The sequence below is a fragment of the Heliangelus exortis genome, chromosome 15, assembly GCF_036169615.1.
Source record: "Heliangelus exortis chromosome 15, bHelExo1.hap1, whole genome shotgun sequence".
NCBI classification, from domain to species: domain Eukaryota; kingdom Metazoa; phylum Chordata; class Aves; order Apodiformes; family Trochilidae; genus Heliangelus; species Heliangelus exortis.
Genome location: NC_092436.1, coordinates 7,067,132 through 7,092,651, shown reverse-complemented (window position 1 = coordinate 7,092,651; position 25,520 = coordinate 7,067,132). Strand labels below are relative to the sequence as shown.

Here is a 25,520-nt window from a genome sequence, read left to right as displayed (position 1 = left end):
AAGACATCATAGAGACACTCAGAAATGTAGCAGATGGTTTGAAGTGCAAGAACCTAACTCCTGGGACTTGTGAATCTTCTGCACAGGTGATCAGCTTCCCTGAAATCCCACCAAAATCTCCTCTTCAGCAAGCTCCAGGGTTCCAAATGAATACACAGCAGCCATCCAGCATCTCCCCTGGCTACAGCTGTGTCCTGGGGCAGCCTGCCAGACCAGTGCTCCCAACACCAGCAAGGAACATGGCCCAGAGGACACCCCCAAGCCGGCCAGCACCTCCTGCTCCTAGACCTCCTGTCTCTCAGGTATGAAGTTGTTCTACTGTCTTGCAGGTACAGTTTGGTGGGAGGTGTGTTCTGAGTGAGGCTGGTGAAGCCTCTCTAACCTTGATGGAGATTTAGGAGTTACTGTGCTTACTGATGGAGTCTCCATTCCACTGCAGGACAGTTCTGGGTGGTCCTTCTTGCTTCATAGTGTAGCTGACAGTGACCATGATGAGCATTCACAACTGCTCTTAATTCAGGTCCCCTGATACCTGTAACCTGGATCTGAAATTGGGTGTGTTGGATCACAAGCATTCACTTTGCCAAGGTCATCTGAACATTTTTTAGCTGCAATTCAAACAGCTAATTTTCCCTAAGCAAGCCTTGCAAAGCTCCTCTTACCATGTGGATGTATTTTATCTCCTGGAAATAAGCCCTTCTGAGATTACCACTTTGAGGTTCAGTACTATGTTCAGGATATCCATTGCTTGAGATGATCCCTCAAATATATTGCATTTGGCCTTTCCTGGACTAAAGTCTGGGAAGCCTCAGACAAAGTTTGAAGCAGAGCATAAGTGAGACTTTTAGTATGTTGCATAGAAAACATCAGACTTAACCCAGACTGACCTTAACCTCATAGCATCCTCGCTATGAGGTTATTTTGAGGGTTATAAGGAAAGGGTATTGACATCCTTCTCTTGCTGGCAGTTTTGTTCTAAGCTTAGTACAGACCCCCATTTTGTTCTAGGGTCGGAACAGACCCCCACATTTTTATGGAAAAGATAACAAATCCCTCAGACTGACTTAAACACCTTTTACCAAATTATTTCCCTACTAGATTTTTAGCTTACAGCCAGCAAGGAAGCAAAGTGCTCAGTTGCAGGGGATATAGCAGAAGGTAGTTTCTCTCTGACGGATACAGAGGAAAACAAAACCAAAATACTTCAGTGCATGGGATTTGTTTCTACCTCCATTGTTCCTGTGAACAGACGGCACTTCAGCAGGAAAGAAAATTAAAACAAAAGAAGGAAGTTGACTGCAGTCAAGAAGGAATAAGCATCCTTCCCAGCTGGTTGTTGACAAGTTCCCCACAATCTCCATTGTGTTCTCCCTCAATTCGTCCAGTCTCTTTATATCAGTCAGACCTACTAAATGGAATTATTTTCCTAAGATTTCCAAATGAAACCTTGCCATTTCTGGGTTGGGGGAGAGCCCCAAGGTGCAGAAGGTACAGGGGAAGTCATTAATTTCACTGTTTGCTAGTGTCACTGTTCTTCCTAGATGTTTCCAGTGTCTGCCAGACTTGCTCACTTGCTATTCCTATACGAGGTCTTTAGACCCAGCTGTAAGTGGGATTTAGTCTGCCTTGTCCTTCCTGCAGCCACAGATAAAGGTCCCTGGAGAGCAATAGAGTCCCAAATGTCAGCTGATGCAGCCATCATACACAGTCTAAGGAGACTGCAGGGGTTTTGGGTGTCCTCCAAGTTGTCACTGCAGCTGTGTTTATTAAATCAACACCTGTGAGCCAGCAACAGCAAGCAGTTAGTTCTTGTGTGGGTAGCTTCTCCCCAGGGGCATGCTTTACAGTGAAATTCATTGAAAGATTGGAAAATATAATGCTCTGAGTATCCTATTAGAGACAACTGTGTGCACAAAATAACAACAGATTGTAGGTGAGTTCAGGTGTGTGTTTGTATGGGCAAATATATATATATATATATAGGGTTTACAGGCATATGAGTAATCACAGTGAGAGTATGTGTATGAAACTTGCTTCCAGCCTTAAGTGCATCAATAATATGGATCATTAAAAGGCACTGGAACATAGCTTCCCTATTACTTGAAAATTCAAGACCTAAAACTTCTGGATCCTCTCGTAGCCAGAATATGATGTGCTGTCAGCCAGTGACTCCATTTAGGATGCAGAGCAAGGTACCCCTGTTACCATGTTTTGTTGTACTCAGTTTGAAGCCAGGTGCCCAGCAGCCTAAGGCCATCCAAAATTAATGAAACTTGACAGGTGAAAAACTCATACATATGGAAAACCACTAATCACCTGCATAATATGATGAGCAGTAGCAGCAGCCACCTGTGCTCCCTCTTGCCAGAGGAAGAGGTCCTTGCAAGCATGTTTTTGCCTATATCCCTTCAGTCCTTTATCTCAAGCAGGGATGCTACAGGCTGTTGTTATGGGATTCCCACCCAGTCTGTATGGTTTCTCCTGCTTTCATTGTGCAGCCATTATTCTGCAATATCCCTGGGGCTAATGCCAAACCAGAGACATCGAGGTGTGCAGCTGCCTACCCAATTTGTCGTCTCATACTAATGAAAAAATTAAAATATTATCTATGTTTTCAGGCCAGACAGAATATTTAAAACTGTTTCTTTTTTGTGTAGGATATTTCTAGACCCCGGCCACCCCAAAGAGCTTTGCCAGCTAATCCTGTCCCAGCTAGACTCAGAGCCTGGCCTGGGAACAGCCCTGCCATCTCACTGCCTCCTGCACACCTCAGAAGCCCAGGACAATTCCAGACTGCATCAGAGGTAGGCACTGGGTGCATCCCCTCACCACCAGCAATAAAACTACTCTGAAGGGAGTAACCTGGCTATCATACAGCAAAACACCTTCATGCACAGCCTTGATGGGTAGAAATGGAAAGGTGAGTGGCTTGGTTAGCTTTATTGCAGGGATTCTGTCTTCATTTGGTCCTTATTAAGCATTTCATAGTTATGTAAAACAGTTGATTCAGTATTTCACACCCCTGAGCACTTCCTCATTTAAAACCTGTGTGAGCTGTGCTGGGCAGTGGAGGTGTGTGACCCAGAATCATTGGTGAAGAGCAGCAACACAGGAAGGTCCACACAAGACTTGAAGACCCCCAGTAAGGAAGAGAAACCCCCTCCAGCCATGGCTATGGAGATGTTTTCTCTGTAGGAAGTTTTTCCCAAAAGCATCCTTTTAATCAGGACAGTTAAAAAGGGACTTTTAGTTGCTGAGCTCAGCTCCCAGCAAGCTGGGCCACTTAGCACAAACACATCCACTCCACAGACCATTGGATGGGTGCTGCTTCCAGCTGGCAACATACTTGTAAAAATGGGAAAAACTGCATTGTACTCCTGTTGTGAGAGTTTCCTGTGTGATGCTTTAGGGTGTGAATGCATGTGAACAGAGATTGGCCCATTATCACATCAGCTCTGGGAGAGGGAAGGTTCAGTGTTTGCTCTTTCATCAGTGTTCACACCTCTGTTTTGTCCCAATTCTCCATCTCATCCAGAATGCTGGTCATGGAACAGCTGGAGCAGCAAACATCTTGAAACTGGGACAGCTGGGCTCCCATGGGCACTCGTGAAGTGGTCTGTTCCCAGCTGGCTCTGAACTTCCCAGGGGACTGGATGGCCTTTATCACCAAAAAACACTTTTGCAGTCTCTTGGTTCCTCTTCTCTAGCTTCACCTATTTCCTATGTGACTCAACAAGCTGTAGTCAAGCTTGGCAGGAGTACCACCAGAAACTGTGCCAGTACATGCCAAGCTGAACTCAAATCTCTTTGCTGATAGAGTTTCCATATAGAGATAACTTGTTTATACGGTATTTAAATATTATTGTGCAATATCCAATGCAGGGATGGGGTTTCACATATTTTAAATCAGTTATTTAAGTGTTATCAGAGAGAACAAGCTGTGAGTGCAGGTGCTAGCCCTGATGGGCTTTCATGTAAGACCCAACACTGTTGATTTCCTCAGCCCATCCCTGAATCTGCAGGAGCATACATTGGTGCTATACAAAAACCACTGCCACTTGGGAAAGCTGCTGATAGCTTTTCTTCAGCTTATTCTCAGTTTACAGGGGGTGGCAAGTGGGGTCACAACAGGGAACAAATGATGGGAATATTCTTTGTTTAAATAATTTATGGGTCACCATGGAATTTTATTAGCTGTAATAGAGCAGATTAATTATTTTCCCTGTATAACCATCTTCAGCAAGAGCACTGCAATCTGCCTGTCCTCCAGCACTCACTTGTCTTGCCTCAGTGCTGTACCCTCAGCATGGCCTGTGCACTCTCACCTGTGTCACTGGGACACAACCAAGGTACAACAGGGAAACTCTGCCCAAAATACAGAGAAAAAGAAGGAAGCTCAGCAAAAGCCAGTGCTGAAACCTCTTCTCCAGCATACGGTACCACGGATAATCTATAGACACTTGCACATGTTTCCTCAGGCAGTAATATGTTTCCTTAGCAGTAATTCAGCATGGTCTGTCTGCTCCCCATACCAGTGAGAAACCTACCTTCAAACTGCCCAATTTCTGCTGAATTGCAGAAATATTAATGCAACATGGTGCTTTTGTAGGGCAGCTCATTTAGTCCACTTTTTCTTCAAGATGTGGATGGAGAGAGCTGTCCAAATGCACTTTAAGAAGCTGATAGTTCTGACCCCAAGGACCATCTCTCATGAATTTTTTTTTGTTGTTTTTTTATCCTTATTGTTTGGGCTTTTGTATGGTTTTTTTTCCTCAGAATTTTAAATGACGACCTTTTCGTGTGCCAAATTTTTCTTTTTTTTTTCTTGAAATTATTTCCAGGGTATACTGGAGCTATGGTTACAACAGTTCTGTTGTGGCTGATTTATTATGGACAAATCCTCAGTGTGATTGCTGCTTCACATGTGAGAAACTCTTATTGGCATAAAAAAAAGTCTTGTCTGATAGTTCTCATTCCCTTAGCTCTACTGATTGAGAGGAAACATAAACTGAGCACTCATTAAATTTGCAGTTATATATAGCAGTATATCTGTAGGATGACTTAAACCACTCCAGTTTTTGCAACTTTACTACCTCTTTCTCCACAAGGAAACAGTACACAGGGTGTGTCTTGAATTTCTGGTTGAGTTTTCATTATTTTAATCATTTTGGGCCTCTTCTTACCTTCTATACAGCTAGAAAACAAACTGATCTAAAATATTTCTCTCTGAAATATGGGATGGCAAGTGAAAGCCATCACCTTTCTAATCTTTGTATCTTTTTCTGTAGTTGTGTTATATAACAAAAATTATATTCAGACAACACATTTGTTTGAATTTGTTTCTTGGAGTGCAGGGACCAGTAAAAGCTGAGCATGTACAGTACACACACTGTAGTAGTACAGAATCAACCAGAAGAACTCAACCTTATATCTGAGCAGCATACTTCTGCTACAGCCCCTCATCTTCATCAAATGGCCACTGAAAATCACTAAGAATATTTGCAGTTGATGTTAACGTGGTTTCATGGTTTTAAAAATTTCCCCCAGCCACAAAAAGCTCAACTGGATGTGCCCAAGCCCTAATGGAAAACTTTTTTACTGGAATATCACGGAGTCTCCAGAAGGTAGTTTAAAGTGAGTCCTTTTCATTTTTTTATGCGTGCAAGTTGAGTGAATAATAATAGCTGGACTGCATGAGGAGTAATAGATGGTAAAAAATAATTTTTTTTTTTAAAGGTAATGTTACTTAGGAGAACATATACCAAAATACATCTCACTTTCTCCTGTGTCCACATAGTAATGGTTTACAATAATGCAATCTGTGCATCTATGCAAATACTTGAAGTATGCAATTCATTGTGCCTTTGCCTAGTTTTAATAAATTTGGTGGTTGACATTAAATATTCTGTCACTGTACTATTTTGGTTCAAGTCTTCATTTTATTCGTGGCATTCCTCCAGGATGGCTGGAGGAATGTCTTTACAAAGTGCAGTTCAAGGCAATGAGGACAAGTTCTGTTTACAATCTATTTCTAAAAGAAAATGCATAAAGCATTATACCAATTAGGATGCCAAAAACCAAAGCAAGAGTGAATTAATTGGGTGAATAATTTTCTACTGCCAAAGGAGGGCGCTGCTTTTTTAGGCTCAGCCCCCGATGCTCTTTCTATTCTACTCAGTTGTCTTTGAGCCTGTTTATCCCTAATTGTGACACCAATAAGATCAGAGAAATCATAAAAAACTTTCAGACCCACGTGCAAGTTTTGTTCCGTTGGGGGGCTTATTGTTGTTGTTTAGGGTTTTATTATTATAAAAAGCCTTTATTTCCCTTTCCACATTCAAAAAAAGAGTACTGAAATGTTATTAAAATAAGAGATTGTATGTTCCTCTCCCCTACAACCCTAAAATACATTTGCTCAGGGATGCCCAGACCCAGGTACAGGCAGGTCAGCATCTCAGACAGCATCAGTACACGCTGTGGTCCAGGGCTAGCCCAGCCAGAGCTGCCTCTGGACCCAGTCAACTTGGCAGAGCCATCTGAGGCGTTGCTGCTCCCAGTTTGGGATTTGCTGTGAGCAAATGGGTTTCAGTTGAGCAGCAAGGTGGAAGAAAAAAAAAAAAAAGTGATACCCTATTCCAAAATTTGACATGTTTTGCCCATATTCACCAATATTCTTGTTCCTTATTTGAAGAGCAAATTAACCATGGATGAGTAGAGTCTGAATAGCTGACATGCACCATTCAATCCTTGTCTCTCACCTCCATTTGAGATGCTGGGCTGTATTTTAGAGTTCATGCAAGTGTCTAGAAAGAAAGAAAGAAAAAGACAAAACCCATTAATCAATGACTCGATCAGGGCCTGGAAATAAAACACATCAATGCACACCCCACCACTCGCCCACTCCCGGGGGAAGGAGTGTAAGAGTAAACACAAGCCCTGCCAAGAATAAGAGTTGGGAAGGGGCCTCAGAGAGGAGCTTTGTCCCTGGAGTATCATATTTCAAAAGGATTTCCTTTTTCAGTGGCTCATGTATGAAAGCCCAGGGAGGATTAATACCCCTTGCTGCCACACCATGACAAAGATCCAATCCCAAATCCCAGCTAAAGACTTTGCTTAAGTCTACCATGCTTTGGATAAGACACTGTTGATTTTATTTTCTGCTTTTCCTTTTTTTAAATTTCTCACTAATGTCTGCAATATTGACATCAACCCATTCACCCAGCCTCCAGACCCTCGTATATAACATTAGGTGTAGATTATGGATACTTTGGGTTTATCCTCAGGGGCAGTGCTGGAATTGTCCACCTCTATCAGGATGTTCTTGTCATCTCGGGTGATGGGTGCTTGCTGTCCGCTCTGGAGGACTTGTGGTAGATTCCCTAAACTGACGTCCATGTCTTTGAAGGCATGGAGTAAAAAGACCCCCAAAATGATGGTGAGGAAACCACAAACTGTCCCAATGATGTCCACTACAGTCATGGTGACCCACTCCTTAAACAGGATGATGGAGGTTGTGATGACAATGGTGGTGAACACCACGTAGTAGATGGGAAACACCAAAGAGGTGTTGAAAATGTCTAGAGACTTATTGAGGTAGTTGATTTGTGTAGTGATGGATGCCACCAGTGTGATGATTAGGATCCATGTCAATGGATGCTGGAGCACAGGCCAGCCAGCAAAGAAGCCTTTGATGGCAATGCCCAGGCCCTTGACTGAGGACACGGAGAAGGCACCAATAACAGAGCAGATGGTGAGGTAAATGAGGATGTTTTTCTGGCCATAGCGGGGTGCAAGGTAGAAGATGAGGAGGAGGCAAATGGCCAAGAGGATCACAGCATAACCGAGGAAACCTGGAAGAGGGAAAGAAGGAATTCAAAACTGAGCAGCAGACATGGGGAGCAGCGTGCACTGCCCAGTCACAAGAAAGAAAACATGATCTGCACACCTGGCTCTTTCAGCTTAGAACACACTTCATCCAAAGTGGTGACTTCCTCGTCCTCTGGGGCATGTATCACCATCATGGTGCTGCCCACCAGGCTGAGCATGCAGCCCAGCTTTCCGAGCAGGTTGAGCCGTTCTCCGAGCAAATATGAAGACAGGATGGCACTGCACAGGACAGAAAAATGTCAGCAAAAGTCCTTTAAAGAAGGAGCATCTAAAATAAGGTAAAAAATTCCTTTATATGGTACAAGGGATACAAATTTGTAGTAAACTTGTTGGATTTTAGTGTGTTAATACACAAACACATCATATTTACTGACAGCTGGACCTAGAGATACAGGTGTGATTAATAGATCACAGCTCATTTATCAGGAAGGTGAAAACATACTGAATGTGTTAGCACACCATCCCCAGAAATATTTTCAGGGTCAACAGGTTCACTCATGAGCTGTTAAACGCTATGAAGCCTTTAGTGCCCAAAGAAATTACTTCAGGGGACAGTGTAACAGAAAAAACTCAACCTAGTGATAAAAGGCTTATATTAATTTTAACTATATCACTATTAAGCCACAGAGAAACTCTGAAGGGACTGGAGCTACAGATGTATCTGCAAAAATATTTAGCTGTTCTCCATAAAAATTTGGGGAAAGACACCAGAGCAGTCCTAACTCTCAGTTTTCTTACATATTTCACAATAACAGTCTTTCTGTAATGTCTTGAGTACCTGAAGTCATGTATTTTGATAGAAATCTTATTTTTCAAAAATACAGAAATAAAATACAGTTTCAGCCCTTTTGGCAATAGACAGAAGTATAAAACCACAACATTTGAGCGCTCCAAAAATGGAGAAAATAGAAGGCAAATAAAAGACAGTTTAAAACCAAGCTTGTCATTTTTGACCCTTTGAGATTTTTAGTTTACTACAAGAACAAAAAAAACCCCAAACCAACCAACCAAAAAATCAACAACTTTGAATTGGCTAAAGAGTTGGAGTAAGGAAGGACATAACATTAATATTTACAATTATTTAACCTGAAGTGTATGTAGCTACTGTTCACATGCAGCATTTTCAGAAGGGCAGGCTACTTAATTCAGTGGTTCCCACATGATCTCCCCACAGGACAACAACTCTCAGTGTTTTTCAAAAACACTGAGGCTTTCATTTGCTTTCAACAGTATAACTCATATTAGCATCACTTCAAGTCTTTCTGCCTTAAAAGGCAAACAGGCAAATTTAAAAATGCAAATTGCAAAGTGTAGACACATAAATCACCTTATGAGCACGCTCAGAGCCCCCAGAGGTGTGACAATAGTTGCAGGAGCAAAGGCATAGGCAGCAAAGTTGGCAGCTTCACCTCCACCCACTAAAGAAACACAAGAAAAATAAACACCAGTGAGTTCCAGTACACTTTTTTTGTTTTCTCCTGTGGGCTTGCAAACTAGTAAAACGTCAGTTAGAGGGAGGTTTATTACTGGGGGCTTCATGCTGCTGCTAACAACAGTGCTGGATAGCTGGTGAAAATCTATTACAAATTAACACAAGCTGTCCCTGGAGCCCTGCACCCAGAGGGAGAATGGATGGGGGTGATGGGGCTTGGCCATGCCACAGCTGATCTACATGAGCTCATAAATCCCCCCCCAGCCCAGCTGGGCACTTGCAGTGTGTCTGGGCCAAGCCTGAGGTGCTGCCTGGGAGTGTGCTCCTCACCTACAAAGAGTCTCCTTGGGGCTGTGGTGTCACCATCTGGACAGCTGTCTGTGTCCCCTGAGCAGTGAGTAGTGGGTTTGTCTATGGGTTGTGTTATGTGGTTGTGCAGGAAGAGCTGTGAGTGCAGAGCAACTTGGGGACACCTTGGACACTGCTGCAGCAGTGAGAGCCAGAAAAGACTGCTCTGAAAAACCCTCACAGCTGTGAGTCAACTTTGAGAAGGCTCAATAATGGTAAACCATAAAAAGAAGGATTTAATTCTTGCTCTAAGGCAAAGCAAGTCTCGTTCAAGAAAGGTGTTATCCACAACTCCTTCATGCTGCAGAAGTGATCTTTCCCAGAGCCTCCAGGCATGTACTGGAGGCTGTTTGCCCCGTGCCAAGTACACAGGCAGACCATCCAGCTGCCTTATTAAAATCTGACTCTTCATGTTTTTGCTTGAGTAAAACTGTGCTCTCAAGTCCTACCAGCCCTGCAGGTGGATGGTGGGGAGATTCTCTGTGGCTCACTGGCTCCACTCTCCTTGGGGTACCTTCTGATGATGAACTTGCCAGAAGAAAAAGCTTTAAGCCACCACGTGCTGGGCTTGTTCTACACATGATTCACAGAGACAGATCCTGGAAACAGCTTCCACTTACTGGTTAACAAGCCTGCCCACCAGAGCCAGTCCTTTAGGTAGCCATGGCCTCCGTCTCCTAGAGAAGGAAAGCACACAGATGTGCAGGAGTTAACAACCAGGTTCTTTAGAATAAGAGATGAGAAATGTCCCTTTGGAGAGGGATAAATTGCAAGGGGAAGTGGGTGACAAAGAAAGTGGCCTGGAAGGACAGAATATGCTGATGTGGCATTCTACATGGAAGTGAGGTTGAGTCAAGGGATCAGTGGAAGCTGGCACAAAGGGATGGACAATGCCAGTACCATGAAATGAGTTGTTTGTTCCTGGATGGCAATGGCACTGCTCCAAAGCCACTGAGGTTATGGACCTGAAGTGCAGCCTGTCCTGCTGCAGCATGGAAATTGGGGCTGCCCTTCAGCCCTGATCATCTTTGCTGGTTTGTCAGGGTGCATCTAAATCCAGCAATATAGGTCCTCAGCTGAGGTCCCATGGACTGGTCCTGTTTCATCTTGCATGTTCTGTTTGCCTGTTTGTTATGGGGCACTCCTGGAACCAAGGCATGTAGGATGGCAGGGGCTGCTCTGGGCTGGGTGCCCCTAGAAGAAGGCTTCTCTGTGGGACACCCTGCATCCTGCTTGTGGGACCCTTCACCTCTCATCACACCAGCTGGCTCTGCAAGTCTCATGCATGGGAACTAAGGTAAGACAAAGTGTTTTTTCCAAACTCAGCTCAAGTGGGGGTTATAGCTGTGAAAGACGAAGAGGAAAATAACTGGTTGGTTGCTCTGTTCAGGCATGTGGTGCCCAGTTTGTGTTGCTGTAGAGTTGTGGTGAGGGCTCTCTGCATCCTGTTCTAGAAGCTGTGTCTGCCCCTTTTGTAAACTGCTTTGCATCAGAGCTGTATCATAGGGCTTGAGCTTGAACTGCCAGAAATCCTTATGTTAACTTCATGTGGCATGGGCATTATGTGACTGTTCTGTTGAAAAATGATTCCTGACATTGAAACAACTTGGTGAAAGATGTGCATATAAATGAGGAAGAATGAATATACTGTGTTGGCGACTAATCCAGCTCTGGTCTTAACTCACAAGCTGTTAGACATAAGAAGCTTGAGCCTGCTGACATTGTGAACTCTGATTTTCTTGTCAGAGAGAGCCCATGTTTTGCTAAGCCTGACCTGAGTGGAGTTGTCAGTAACAGCAGTGTTTGACCTGCCTTGGAGAAAAGTGATGTGCTAAGATAGTGGTGTGAAACTCTGGGATAGGAGATTAAAGGGTGAGATAGGGAAAGGGGGAATGAAGAAGTGGACAGGAATTTGCTTGAATAACTCTTCAGGTTAGTCAAGTTCAAATGTTATGCTTTGGTATTTATTAGAAATTGCTGAGCTCCTTTGTTTTTTGTTTGATTTGGTTTTTTTCTCATGAACTCTTCTTATCAGCAGCAGGTTTTCATCATTAATTTCTAATTCCTGGTTAAACATCCTGAAAAATAGAGGTTTGCTCTTGTTTTACTGGCTTGGCTATGTTGTGGAAGTTTGTGGAAAGAAAGGGGAGAGAGACATCTTAAAAGGTTAAAACAATACTGATATTACACTGTGCAAATATAAGGTGAAAAGTAAACCCTTGTGAGCTCAGCAGTTGCATGTGGCCAGCCTAATGGCAGGGCTGGAGATGGTCTGACCTGTGACTCAGGTGCTGTTTGTAGCTTTGCTGGTTTACTCTGGACAGTCACTTCATCACTGAATGTTTCCATGTCCCCATATGGAAAGACAGTAAAATGGGGGTGGTGCTATTTACTTTCTTTGTGAAATTATTTAAGAACCGTCCCTAGACCAGAGCTGGGAAGCAGTAGTGGTTTAATTATAATTATTTTAGTGTGTAGTTATGCAAGTAGGTCAGCTGCCAGGTAGGACTTAGGCTGCTGCTAGAGTACATGTTTGCAATGCTGATGGGATGCATCCAACTCCCCAGTGCAATTCTGCTGTAGGCAGTGCTCCTCTGCCATTTGCTATTCATATATATATGTGCACATAAACACACACCTTACCCTAGTGCTAGAGGAAAGTTATCTACATGTTGTTGAGCAACATACCTCAGAATTATTTGAAAAACCACAAGCAGAGTTCATGCAGATTGCAGGCATGCAGTCCCACATTAATAAGCAGCTCTTGCTAATGCAATGAGAGCACATGAAGCTGCATTTTTGTCTCAGTGACTTGGTTGCAAAGCTGCTTAGTGCATCAAGAAGAGCAAGAGTGGGGTTACAGACATGTGCTGTGCTGCTCAGATCTGTAGCACAGGCATGACTTGCTCCTTTGTACTGAGGCACATTTCAAAGAGATTTCAATATTCGGCTTCTTCCTTCCCATGCAAGAGCTGTGGTGGGCAAATATTGCTTTGGTGGGTCTGCATCTGATCACACAGTGCATGTGACTTCCTATTTTCAGTGTAAGGCAGGGGAATGCTGCTTTTAGCTGAGCCCTTCCAATGCAGGGCTCTGTAAATTAGCTCCAGCACAGCACCTCTCTGGATCTTTCTCACAAAAAATCATCCACAAAAGGTCTTATTCACATTGCTGATGGAAGGCTGATGTGTACCCAGAGGTTTTCTCTTTCCTTATGAGTTCAGATGCTGTGGGGGTGGTTCTGGGAACAGAACCTTCTTCCTCCTGCCCCACACAAAAGCCTTACCTGCCCTGGTGCCTCCCTTCTCCACCAGCCGTAGCAGCCCCTTCTTCTTGAGGATGATGCTGCTTCCAATTAGGAAGCTGGAGAAGACAGCCAAACCCAGGCCAATGTAGAATCCATAATTGCTTTCCAGTTGAGTTACCCAGAAGTTGTTCAAAGTCCCATTGTCCTGGACAGAGTCAGCATTGCAGATCAACTGGCACACAACCCGTTGGGAAAGGCATGAGAGAGTGACCAGAGACCCTGTGAGACAACCATGGAGATAATCAGCAAATTACTGATACAACTATCAACAGTGCCTCTATTGGTCTCTGGACTCCTACAGATGTCCCCCTGAACAGCCACCTGTGCTGTCACCCTAACAACACATACCCACAAGTTGAAACTCCATCAGACCCGAGACACCTCTGTGGAAATGGCAAGGTGTTAAAAGATAGAATCCTGGTGTACAGTTCAAGCAGGCTGTTGACACTAAATATATCTGCCAGTCTACACATTGAGCTGGAAGGTCACATAAGTACCACTATAAAAATGTAACTTGGTTTTCCAGACACCTATTCCAGAGCCTCTCCTCCAGAGGTCTATGAGTTTGAATTATGCATTATCAATACTGAACCCTGTTGATTTAAAGGCTTTGGTGCCAACTCATCCTTGCATCTGCCAACTCATCTGCAACATTTGGGTTTAATGTGGAGTGAAGCCAGTTCTTGGTAACTTGGTAACTCTGCATCTTTACCAGCTCTATATATTGAGTTGTCCCATGGGACTGCTTGCAAGACAACAGGCTCACCCTGGAACAAAGTTTTATCTCTACATGGCCTTTACTGTCTAATGGCTTTATTCTACCTATTTGCTGAGTACATGAGTGCTTATAAAGCACACAAAGTCCTCCCAGTGTAGCAGGAGTGTAGCAGGCACAATTTTCTGCTGCTCACACCGGAAGCACTGAGCTCCTCAGTCTCTAGCCAAGGTGTGTTGCTGTGTGTGGGTGGGAAAATTGCTGAGTTTTTCCCTACTCTCACACTCCTACCACACCCAGCACATCTTTAATTGCAATCTTCACTCTGAGTGTAGTAAAGACAGTGGGAATGTGAGGAATAGAACAGCCTGGTGGAGTGTCACAGAAGTCCTTTTGTAGTTAGAGACTTTAAATATCTGCCTGAACTCGTGAAGAAATTATGGTGCAAGTCTTGTGCCTCTGTAGGTAGAGGTATAGAACGGCTCAGCTGCTCACAGTACTGCCTGCAGCCTGGGCACAGATTCCAGCTTTTTCCTAAATCAAGAGAGGCTTAAAACTTCTGCAGCTGCAGCCCCTGTCCCTGGCACATGTAGCTGAGGATTTGGATCCAGACTTTTTCTAACTGAAAAATCGCAGTGACATTCTAGATGAGTTTTCAAAGGCTCCCTATTAGGTTTCTTTTCTAATGGAAAAACATCCCTAATTGCTGTACTATTAGCTGGGGACCAGGGGGGCATCTTGTTTCCTCCGATGGGTAGAAGACTGAAATGTGCTGCTAGGCACAAGCACTAGGCAGTAGGATGGGGTGACTCTGACTGGGTTAGGTAATCAATAAAGGGGGGAAAAAAAGAAAGAAAGAATGAAAAAAAAAGTAATAATTCCTAGTTTCTCTTTAAGTGCTGTAAGGCTGACACAGGGCACAACTTGCTGCTGGAAGAGCTCCCAGGCTGTGGGAGTCTTGTGGATAAAGGGATTTTTACCATTCCTATACACACCTCAACCAAAAATATAAAGGGGGGAGACACACTAAAAAAAACCCCAAACCCAGAAAACAGAGCAGTAAAGGGAGCCGCTCCCAGGCCGGAGGTTTCAGCGGGCTCAGCTCCCGGGGGATGAAGGCCAGGCTGCCGCCCCCTCCCCGGGACCCTCCCGCCGTCCCCCCCAGTTTGTTCTCCTTCCCCCCGCGCTGCTGGGCCGGATGCACTCACCGTTCCTGCAGGTGCTGTTCGTCTCCAGCGATTCCATCTCTTTCGTCCTCACGGACGGCTCAGAGCATCCCGGAGCCGAGAGTAGAGCTGCTGCCGGCGAGACTGGGCAGGGCCGGGCCGGGCCGGGCCGCCGCTCACCTGCCCGACCGGCTCCTCCTCCGGGACGGGACGGGGCTGGCCCTGCTCTCGGTGCACAGGGGGGCTGAGCAACCTTTGCGCCCCAACCCCAGCTGCACAGCTCCATTGCTGCCCTTTCTCCTGTCCCCTGCCCGCTGGAGAGGCTGAAGAGGAGGGCACGGTGGCAGAAGTGTGGGTTGAACAGCCTTATGACAGACATGGGATGAGGCTCCCCAGCTGATAGGGATTTCTCCTCTAAAATGTGTTTTTATTATTTGAAGTGGCTGGGACCACCAAAGTGCTATGGAAGCAGGAGGTTGTGCTTCTGGTTGGGTGGTTTCTGGGCCCAGTTGCAGTGGCTGAGTTGTGGGATCCTGGGTGTGCACTGAGAGGGTTGTGGATGCTGCAAAGCTGTGGGCTTCATGTTTTCAGGGTAGGGTGGAACAGAAATGAAAAATAACCAAGAGAAATTAAATTCTGTAATCCTGAAGAGAATGTCTTACTAAAAGGGCCTGTAACTGCAGTTAATATAGCAAAGAAACATTTCAGAAAGTGTCATGTTGCTTCAAGCATTGGTGTTTATTATTCTCCACTTAACACTGTGGCTGTGTGGTTGTAGGAGTGAAGGACAAGGCTGAAAGGCTGAGAAAGATGTAGAGGTCTAGGGAAGATGGATATAACCAAATAGAGCAGTGGGTGCAGTGTTTCCTGCACCATGTTCTCACTGGGCAAAGCCATGTTCTCTGCTGAAGGTCAGGCCAGATTTCCCTAATGAAACTTCCTGACTTTTGAGCTGGCAAAAGCCAGGCTCCACACAAAGACACATTTGAAAAAGAAGTAGCAAAAGATGAATGTGTAATGACAAGGGCACTTGTGTGTGAAAAAGAAGATCAGAGGTCTAGGGGACAATTTCACCAGTAGCAGCTATGATTTTGTTTTGTGACCATTTAGTTGACAGGTCTCACTCCTTATGGCCAAGTGGTTCAGCCTGTGCTATAGAAGTGGCTGCAGCTGCCCCATCAACTCCCCATCCCACTGCAGCTGAAGTCTCTCATGCTAATATTAGTGTGTGAACATTTCACAGCATGTTGTACATCAATGTATTTTGCCTTCATCCCCACTCTCCTCTGCCAATGTCCTCTCTTCTGTGTTTGTGGGTGGTAGCTGTGTGTACACAGAAACCTACTGCCCATACAAAAGCCCTTTCACTGCAGCAGGAGCCAGTAGTTAGATTGCACTATAGGTCAGCAGAGATAAGTAAAACCAATAGTTTTTCTTCAGCAAGCACACATTTATAGTTAGAAATGGTATCTGTCAAAAGGCAATATAGAGATGTACGATCTGCAGGATCTGAACATGTCTGAAATATTTTTCCCCCCTATCTATAAACCTGTTACTACAGAAATTGCCTTAGACCATCAAGCTGCAGCATTGCTAGTACCACATGGCTCCTTCATTCAGTCCCTTATCCTAACTCTGTACAACTGTTCTGCAGCAGATGTAATGTTCAAGTGTTTTGTGAGTCATTTGATTTTAATCAGGTCTGTTCATCAGTCACAGACCTGCAGGTCGCTGGCTGGGACATGCTGTGCCAGCCAAATCCCACATCACCCCCTTTATCAAAGGAGCACTCGATAATCAATCCAAATTGTGTGGCAGTGGGCTTTGATGTAGGAAATGTGTGCTGATTTATTAGTGATCTGGGAGAAACTTATGCTGCTGTTATATAGACAAAAGTCACCCTGGACAAGGCAGTGATGTCAGGATTTGGCCATCATTTAGTAAATTCACTTGCTGATGCTGGTTAAGAGCTATTCATGCAATGTGTGAGTAGTAGGCTTGCTGCAGAAACCAAGGTGATGGCAAAGTGGGACAATGTACTGACTGCAGTGTTCTCTGTCCTCTCGAAGTCTGCTCCATCTTCTTGCTCTGGTGCTCAGGAACACTGTCAGGCTGTCCACTTTGTTGGACCTCCTACAACAACATGAGGTCTTGCTCCCAGCTGGGAACTCCTAATGGTGATGTGGTTATTGGCAGTTAAACTGCATCCAAAATGATTTCCAAGCTTTTGTGGACAAATGTTGTTGACATCTGTGCAGAGTACAGTTGCTGCTGCACACAAAGGTGCTAGGGAGGGAGGAAATATTTATGGAAGGGATCTGCAGTTAGAATAATACTTCTGGTGATGGTGCAACATCATAAGTTACTGTCACATCAGGAAGGGGTGTACTCAAAAGCAAAATGCACTTTGGGACACAGCTGTCAGCTTTATTTCCTAAAGAAAAAGGCTAACGTGACCACATGCATGACCACGTGCACACGTTCATATCATTCCCAAAGATACACGACCTCATGGCCACTTTTGCCAGATTTGACAGGGGATGAGATCTCTAAGAGAAGACATTCTCAGTTCTGGGAAGGGAAGAGGAAACATGGCATAAAGAGGTCCTAGAAGGAGTGGACAGAGCAGTGTGAGCTGGCTCAATCAGGGAAGGGGAATGCATAATTGCCACCACTGTGGGAGAAGCTTCAGTCAGATACTGCAATCAACCATGGGACACAAGTGTGTCACGAATTTCTTCCTGGTGCAGGGTCTGCAGGGGTGTGGGATATAAAATCCCTAAGTCACAGGAGTTGCATTTGGATTTAGCAAGGCTGTGTACAGCAATATGGAAGTTAAAAGCCAGGTAGGATGGGCATGGAATTGCCTACTACTCTTAGTCAAGGGCAAGTTGAGACAGATAGCAATAAAGAAGGGATGCAACCAATGCCTCTTTTATTGCTTCATATCCTTGCTTTAATGGGAAGGCTGTAATTAAGGGAGTTCAGCTCCAAGCTATGACCTCACTGGTTGATACTCTAATCAGATGGTTCCTTAAAAATAACTCTCAGAAATCAGGGAGTCTTCCTTAGCAGCTCATCTTCTAACAATGCAGTTCCTCCTGAAATACTGGTTTCCAAGCCAAAAAATTTGACTGGAATCCAGGGGGTAAAGCAAGACAGCTTTGCATGCAAATAACCTCTTCAGCAACATCAGAAGGATTTTCCCCCAGGCTTCTCCCTGCTCATCTCTTCTAGTTTGGAAAAAATGATCAATAAGTACTGGGAATCAATTGTCTTGAGAGAGAAATAATTCTGGAAGTAGCCTGCTAACAGGTGGTGGAAACTTTCATATGGCTGATAGGCACTCTTCCTGTGGAAATTTTAAGAACAGGGTTCTATGGCTTTTTCTGTTTGAGGGCCCTAAGGATCTGTTGCTTCAAAGAGAGAGCAAATCCTTTTTCTGACACTGGTATGATTGTGTAGGGTTAAGGGAATTGGCCAGTGTTCAGATAATTGCAGCACTCCATGAAAGGATGCTCAGACCTTGACAGTCTGGTTTTTGAGCAGACAGCTTACAATTTGTCCTGTCTCAAGGTACCTGTGACTGCAGTGGCTCAGGCTGTCATTTCATGCTACCTTAGACAACTCCACCAAATCAGAGTTCCCAAGCCTGTCATAGCTGTGGTGGGTTCCCACCCTTGCTGTTCTGTGCCAGTGGGTTGTGGAGCAGCTGGGTGATCCAGGGTCACCATGCCATAAACCACACCCCAAATAATTTTTCCTAAGGTTGCTAATTTTTTCATCCAGATCACTGTGGTCCCATAAACTGTGTATGTTGGCAGAGCAGTAGTGGTAGGCTGGTGATGGTATAAAGTTCACTTCTAGTTTTCTGTGAAGAATCATTGCATTTTATTCCTCTTATGGTAGGAAGTTATTCCTACAAGGAAACCTTGGGAAGAAGCTATGAAAAGGAACATGAGTTACAGCATTTTGTCTAGAGCTGATGAAGCACAGTTGCCCCCTCTTATAGATCCATGTCAGTTGTTTCACCCTAACTCAGCTCCCAGAAGGTCTTTTCCTCTCAACAACCACACCTTCTCAGATGCTTTTAATACAAACCTAAAAAACAGTTTAAAATAGAAATTTGGAAAAAAACAGCAAGGAGAACCTCCTGGAATAAAAAGGCCTTTGTTGAGTTGGTAATGGCTGTGGTAATGAGAGCAAATTAGCTCCTCAGTCTAGATTTGAGTAGGGCCTGAAATTCTATTAAAAATTGTTACATAATTTTCCCTCTCCTAGCCTTCTTATAGTAAAAGGAGTTTTCAAATGAAGATTTGTTGTAGAAAGATGTTTTACTCAAAAATAATGAACTTCTAGATATGAAAATTTGTTTGCTTTGGTGTTGGCCACAAACAAGCCAGTTCAGTTTTGACAAAAGCCAAAAATTTTTCTCAAGAAAATGAGAAAAAAGTTATTCCTTTCAGCTTCCAGTTTGTCCCAGTGCAATCAGAGGCTCTACCCAAAATCAGTAATTGCAATGATGATGACACCCCAAGGTAAAGTCTGCCCATTTCATGAATGAGCCCAAGTTTTATTTCTCTTCATCACAAAAGTCATCCCACATTTGCTGTACACAATGTTGGTTGCTGTTTTATGGGACACATCACCATGTACCAGATGCTTTACTCTTGCAGAAGCATTTCTAATGGAGATGGAAGCTTCTGTTAGCTAAATTTTAGAACAATGGCAAAAAATAATACAAACTCAAAATATCATCTTCAGCGGCATAGTAAATACAGATAAAAAATTTAACATTGTATCAGATCACAAGCCTAAATATACCTCACCATAAATAAAGTTCATTGTACAAAATAACTCAAGCAGCTTTTCATACAAATATGGTACTTTAGACAACAGTTATTGAGAATATTTTCTTGGGTTTTTTTACATCTTCAATTTTTTTTTCTTTTGTTCTCAAACACACATGAACCCACTGGACTGGATTAATGCAGCAGAAAAAGGACTAACGTGTTGTTCAATGCTAATAAGTGCTGTCAGAGTTGAAAAGGAAAACCACTGAAGTGTTAAGCTTGAACTAGTTTGCTTCACCTTTCTATTTTATCATTGAAAACCATGTCTAGCATCACCAAAGAAAGGCATGTACAATGCCACTAGCCATGTTTTATAATGTCAATCCCAGAGGGACTATTAAAATAACCTAGTCTGACTTCATTCATGACACAGGCCATCCTTTTCCCCTCCCTGTAATTCCTGTATTGAGCCAGCAGCTTGTCACTGAAGCAGGCATTCCAAGTGGTGACAGTAAATCCTGGGGAGGTGGCAGGGTACTTCAGAGGAAGCAGAAAAATGCAGGTAAAAAAGAAAACCTACAGTCAGTGGACTTAAAAGTATCCACAGAGTAGTCCACATTTCCCTAAAAAAAAATATGGTCCTGCAGATTGTAAAAGGCTGAAAACTACAGGATTAGAGCCAATCTGCAAGGAAGACACCCAAATTTAGCAGAAAGACTGCAAGTGTGGAGAATATGCCCAATTCTGTGGCAGTCCACTAAGCCCTACTGGTACAAATTTGGTCCCTATTTCTGTTAAGAATTATGAGATTGAAAAAGGAAATGAGGAAAAAAAATTTTCAAGGAGTTCTTAGAAAACTTACACCTTTTTCTCATACACAGTCAAGGAGGGTTAGAGAAGTGAAGCTAAAGACTTTTTGCACCCTTTAGATAATAAAAGGACAATACCATCAAATCTCAGAAATGAAGACTGTAAGATTATTCCTAGCTGTGTCTCATACTACTTGAGCAACAAGGCAAAACATCTGCATGCACCCTAGAGTCAGGAACACCTTACATTGTGTCCATGCAGACATTTAATTCAAAATGTGTAACCCCTCAGAATCTTTAAGGGATTTTACCTTCCTTCCAGAAAATCTACGGGCAACAAACAGTTTTCATCTATCTCTTTTTTTCAAGTACACACATCTGTGTTTTGCAGGGTTTCAGAGAGCTATTATGGCAAAAGTACAGCAAAAGAATGCAAAGTGGTATTCATATTAAGGTAGAATATCTCATGACTCACTCCAGACCAAGACAGATGAAAACAGGCATTTAAATTTATGTTCTTATATTCTGTTTTGTCTGGGTAGCTAAGATTGGGCTATGTGGTACAGTTCATTTTGCTGCTGCTGGTTTCTGAGAAGTCTCCAGCATCCTGTAATTTGTCAGGTGCAGTAGGATGTTTATTTTGTGCTGTGTTCAGAGGTGGCCCCGAGAGCCAGACGGGGCCTTATGCCACCTTTTCAGCAACACTTTCATACCAAAATAACAAGCACTTACTATTTAGGTCAGGAAAAATAGGATCTTGGTTAGAGCTTCCTCGTATTTTGTTTTTGACAAAAAATAAAGTGCTTGATTCTCTTTTTCCTTTAAAAAATATATATCTGTAAATACCCTGACCCCAGTACTGTATAAATGCTGGAATATGATGGAAAACCAGAAATGACATCCTTAGTGGAAAAGTAAATAGAGAGCAAGAGCCCTGCAGTGTCATCAAGTCCCTGCTGCTCTTCTGCTGCTCTTCCTCACAGGAGGAAACTACTCACCCTACCAGGCTGGGTCCTTCCCTGCCACTCCAAAATTTCAGCCAGACTTCCTGAGATTTCATTTAACTTTCATATGACAATGCCACACAATTTCCTCCCTGCAGTTTAAATATCTGTCCTGGTAGATAAAGAAAATTCAAAGTGTGAAAGCATTCATTGTTTCTCAGCTGTGGGGTATTTATTGATTATCAAGGGAGTAGATGGTGAGTGTCTGGAAGAATAAATTCATCCACCCAGAAAGATGTCCCCTTGCTAATAGTAGTTCACTCCCTGTTGTTTTCCAAGACAAAATACTCCAGCTGGGACATTTCTACTAATTAATTATTTGTTCCCTCTGAGAAAATGAATGCCCAGGCTCTGCCTTTTTAGCATCTGTAATAGCATCCAGTTTGCAAGGTATGATGAAATGGACTAAGAGAAAATATATAATCACAAGCTTTTGTATGACTTCAATGACACTACTGAGGGGAAGCAAGGAAGGCCATGAGTTATGAAATTCTTGAAGTTCCTACTGAATTTGTTCTCATTATCAAGGGATCTTAGATTAACTGAGTAGGAAAAGGAAACAGGCTCTAGTGTTCCCTCTGAATGCCTTTAAATCTGGAAAATTCTGGGTATTCTTAAATGCTTATCCTGTACCACTTCTAAACAATCACATAATTACTGAGTGATGGAAAGTTTCCTAAGCCCTGCTGACAGTCATTCTCTGAAGAAAGACATTTGGCCTCTGTGCCATGAGGAATTTATCTAAAACAAGGGAAAACAGTACTGCAGAACACATACAGAGTTCAGCTCTCATCCTTGGCTGAAGACCAAAGATCATGTAGGTTCAAGGACATTCCACCTGCCTCCTGTGAGGACCAGTGATTATTTTCACACAGATTAATATGTTCAAGAGCACATTCACATGAATGCATCCTCTTCTGTCTTGTTTAGTCTGCGGAAGATGTATCTTCAGAGGAGAATCTTTTGCATTAAAATAAGTGGATGTCCCATAGCAGTGAAGAAACCAGGCTGTCTTCTCTTAACCCAGTTCTCTGAAATGCTGAGATGTTATTTGGCAAGTACCTCATTGGTATTCTGAAACCCACATGCCAAAGCTCCCTTTAACAGATACTAGAAAGGCCAATGATGCAGCAGAGAGTACAAAGCTAACCTCAGCCTAGAGTCTGCAGCCATCCAAGACCAGTCCATCATGGCTTCTCTGCACCCATCACTTGATCCTCATGGTGGTGCCACAGGTGACATCCTGCCTTCTTCCTCCCCCAAAATCTGGGGCTTCAGCTTCTCTTGCTCCATGGCTAGTGGCACATGTCACTGGGGGTGTCAATCTGCTCCATTGTTTCTATGGTGGGAACAGGCTCCGAGTGCTGTGTAAGCATGGAGCTCTTCCACCAGTATCCTCATGTTTGGGGTTGCAATATGGCTTCAGAGTGATGTGTTGGACTGGATGAATCACAGGGGAAAAATAGACCACTTCATGGAAGAAAAGCACATTTTGCCCACCCGCCCACCCCCACCCACCCTGAAGTCTGAAAGCTACAAGTAAAATGGATCACAGGGATGGTACAGAAGAACATGCACTCAAACAGGACTGGATGGGAGGATGTGTCCTTGTGAGTAATAGGCATATCCAGTCTTAGTTTTCCAGGTCTCATGCTGTCAAGATCAGCCCTGCCACCTGTTCTGGGTTCAGTCTCTTCTGCCTTCCCAACCCGTGCAGGGTCAGTGTCCCCACTAGCAGGTGGTAGCCAGAGACTGATGGATTGGGGGCTGGAAGCAGCGCACGTGCTCCACCGTGGAACTATCTGTTTCCACTGACTTCATGTACTTGTTCAGGATGGCAAAAATCTCGTTGTTCAGGATCTGATACTTCCTGATCCTATCAGCCATCTTCTTCAAGGGCTGGAGGGATGGTGAGGGAAAAAAACAACAGATGAAGAAAGTCTTAGGTCAACTGACCAGCTAGAAAGTACCAATACCTCTTCCCTGCTGCTGAGAAACCTCTGGTAAAGCAAAGCAGCTATAAAATGTGTTATAGTTCCACTTAACACCTCCTAGGGCCCAGTGACTCACTTCATTATAGGGTCTGATGACTCAAGTCAGAGCGTTAACAAGGTTCATGAGTGGCCCTAAGTTAACTGGTTCAAAATCTAGTCTCCCAAGTGCCTATTGAGAAAGTCACTGAGATCACAGGATGGTTGCTGGGAATACTAACTTCTCTGCTCCAGCTTCCTAACTCCAGGAGGAAAGGAAAAGATCTGGGAGAAAAAAGATTGGATTATCAAGCCAATTAAAACCTTGGCCTCTCTGCTGAGACTGAGATGGAAATCTCACAGCAAGTGTGTCCACTCTGAATAAGGTTAAAACTGGTCATGGTTGTAATTTACGAGTTTAAACAGGGAGAGACAGAAAACAGAATTGTGCCAGTTCAGGCCCCTTAGGACCTCACCCTTAAACTTACCACATTTTTAATGATTTCGTCCTTTCCATCCTGCCTCTGCACCTTCAGCAGGTGGTAGCAGAAGTCAAAGAGGTCAAAACGCCTTTGCTGTCCAAGGAGAACAATGATGGAACAACCTGCCCAGTTCAGACCATCGCCAAAGCACTGTCTGGAAGGAGGACAGGGGGATGGGGTGAGATGACAGTATAGAATTAGGTATGAGAAGTCCTACCATGTTACCAGGAACTTCTCTTGGTGAATTGCTAGGGAAATAAGATTCAGACATACTCCTGGAAAGTGGGTACACACCTACAGAAAATAAAATCAGTAGGAGATACACAGCATTGTACCAGGGCCAGGCTGTGCAGAGTGCATCACAGGGTATGATGGATAAGGACCTAGCCTCTGACTTGGGTTGCTAGCTCATCTACCCATCTCCTTCTGCAAGTCACCTTGGGTGTGTCCCACCCAAATATTGCTCTTTTCTTTAACTGTTCAGATAGAAAGCTCTTTGGGCATCTCTGTGTCCATGCACAACAAAGTCCTTTCATCAAGGACCCGTGCTCCCCCTCTACCCCTTCACTGGCTGGGGCTATCACTGCAGCTGAGGGCATCCCAGGGGCATCCCAGAGGCTTGCCAGTTCCATGAGCTGATGGATGGCACTGGTGGCAGAGCTGGCCCATGGACACTCACTCTGCAGTGAACTCGTTGGTGCCCACGGGGATGCAGTACACAAACTGCATGGCACTCCAGAGCCGGTGAAACTCCACGCATTCATCCACGTGCATCACCCCATTTGTTGGGGGTGGACCTCGCCAGATTGGGTCCTGCAGGTAGCTCCTAATCCGTGTCAGGATCACCTCGAACATGGACAGCCCACAGCACAACCGCTCCTTGGTCAGCAAGTCACCCTCTCGGGCAATGGCTATTTGCTGAGGGGGAGTACAAGCAGAGAAACAGAAGTGACAATGTGACACAGACGGGTCCTCTCACTGGACTCAGTGCTTCTCCTTCCCCCTGGCTCTTTCAAAGTTAAGACACATCCCATGCAAGGTCCAACCTTACCTCTGATGGCTGCTCCCATGGCACTCCCCACCAGAAAATATTCAACCCTCAAACAGAAGAAGACTTAATCTTGTGCTCATTATTTTCATGATTTGTGCTGATTGTGAAAATAAAAGAGGGGTGAACAGGACATTTTGTTTCCCAGGGCATTACCATCATCTCTTTAAAATGTAAAGAGCCTATGGCTTGCTTTATTTCTTTCGTAGTTAAGGTTAAAAAGCTCTGAGGAAGATGAGAAGCCAGTGGAACTGTAATACTGGAAAACCTGTGGTTTATAAGAATGTCAAATATTTTTTTCTTGATGTTGAAGCCTTATGTGTGTGGAGAATTTCTGTGACATCCACACTCAGATTTACATCTGGAATGGCTCCACTAGATGGAGTTCATTTGGTTTTTACACTAGAGGAAAATTAAAAAGAGAACTAGCTTCATTTTATTCTCTTTGCTCCCCTAGAAAGTAAAAAAAAAGGAGGATTTTAAATAAGTAGGGCCTCCCTGAGGCACAGGAGTATTGACCCCACTGAGCTCACTGAGTGGGGCTGGGGTGGAAGCATGA

At 43.9% G+C, this 25,520-nt stretch overlaps 3 protein-coding genes across 6 annotated transcripts in view; 1 reads left to right on the top strand and 2 right to left on the bottom strand.

The window, feature by feature from the left end:
• ADAM19 (ADAM metallopeptidase domain 19) overlaps nucleotides 1-5,899 on the top strand; it is a 33,940-nt gene extending 28,041 nt beyond the window's left edge. Inside the window, exons 21-23 of the mRNA XM_071758780.1 lie at nucleotides 87-302; nucleotides 2,658-2,804; nucleotides 3,536-5,899. Of these exons, the coding sequence (XP_071614881.1) occupies nucleotides 87-302; nucleotides 2,658-2,804; nucleotides 3,536-3,610 (438 nt within the window). The 3' untranslated portion in view covers nucleotides 3,611-5,899. The remainder of the gene's footprint in view (nucleotides 1-86; nucleotides 303-2,657; nucleotides 2,805-3,535) is intronic.
• Nucleotides 5,900-6,610: 711 nt separating this feature from the next.
• On the bottom strand, nucleotides 6,611-15,011 carry NIPAL4 (NIPA like domain containing 4). Of its 2 annotated transcripts, XM_071758782.1 has the most exons (7): nucleotides 14,898-15,011; nucleotides 12,954-13,193; nucleotides 10,288-10,344; nucleotides 9,215-9,305; nucleotides 7,946-8,106; nucleotides 7,267-7,850; nucleotides 6,611-6,803 (listed from the first exon to the last, which is right to left on the bottom strand). In XM_071758782.1, the coding sequence occupies exons 1-7, from the start codon at nucleotides 14,932-14,934 to the stop codon at nucleotides 6,792-6,794; spliced, it is 1,182 nt and encodes a 393-aa protein (XP_071614883.1). In that variant the 5' UTR covers nucleotides 14,935-15,011; the 3' UTR covers nucleotides 6,611-6,791. The 2 variants fall into 2 exon arrangements, with proteins under 2 accessions (XP_071614883.1, XP_071614882.1); XM_071758781.1 differs by having other exon boundaries at nucleotides 6,611-7,850.
• Nucleotides 15,012-19,394: 4,383 nt separating this feature from the next.
• CYFIP2 (cytoplasmic FMR1 interacting protein 2) overlaps nucleotides 19,395-25,520 on the bottom strand; it is a 44,979-nt gene continuing 38,853 nt past the window's right edge. For 2 of the 3 annotated variants that reach the window (XM_071759227.1, XM_071759226.1), the window contains exons 29-31: nucleotides 24,593-24,831; nucleotides 23,920-24,067; nucleotides 23,067-23,360 (exon numbers count right to left, since the gene is read on the bottom strand). In XM_071759227.1, the coding sequence (XP_071615328.1) occupies nucleotides 23,193-23,360; nucleotides 23,920-24,067; nucleotides 24,593-24,831 (555 nt within the window). In that variant the 3' untranslated portion in view covers nucleotides 23,067-23,192. Of the gene's footprint in view, nucleotides 23,361-23,919; nucleotides 24,068-24,592; nucleotides 24,832-25,520 lie in introns of all 3 variants that reach the window. The other variant, XM_071759224.1, reaches the window with a different exon arrangement.

Bases quoted from the DNA above. Each gene is read 5' to 3' on its own strand.
- NIPAL4 (XM_071758781.1), bottom strand. From the start codon at position 14,934: ATGGAATCGCTGGAGACGAACAGCACCTGCAGGAACG. The intron at 10,345-12,953 runs GTAAGGCTTTTG...TTCCTTCTCTAG, and splicing joins GAAGGGAGGCACCAGGGCAG to GAGACGGAGGCCATGGCTAC. The intron at 7,851-7,945 runs GTGTGCAGATCA...TCCCTCTTCCAG, and splicing joins TTCTAAGCTGAAAGAGCCAG to GTTTCCTCGGTTATGCTGTG.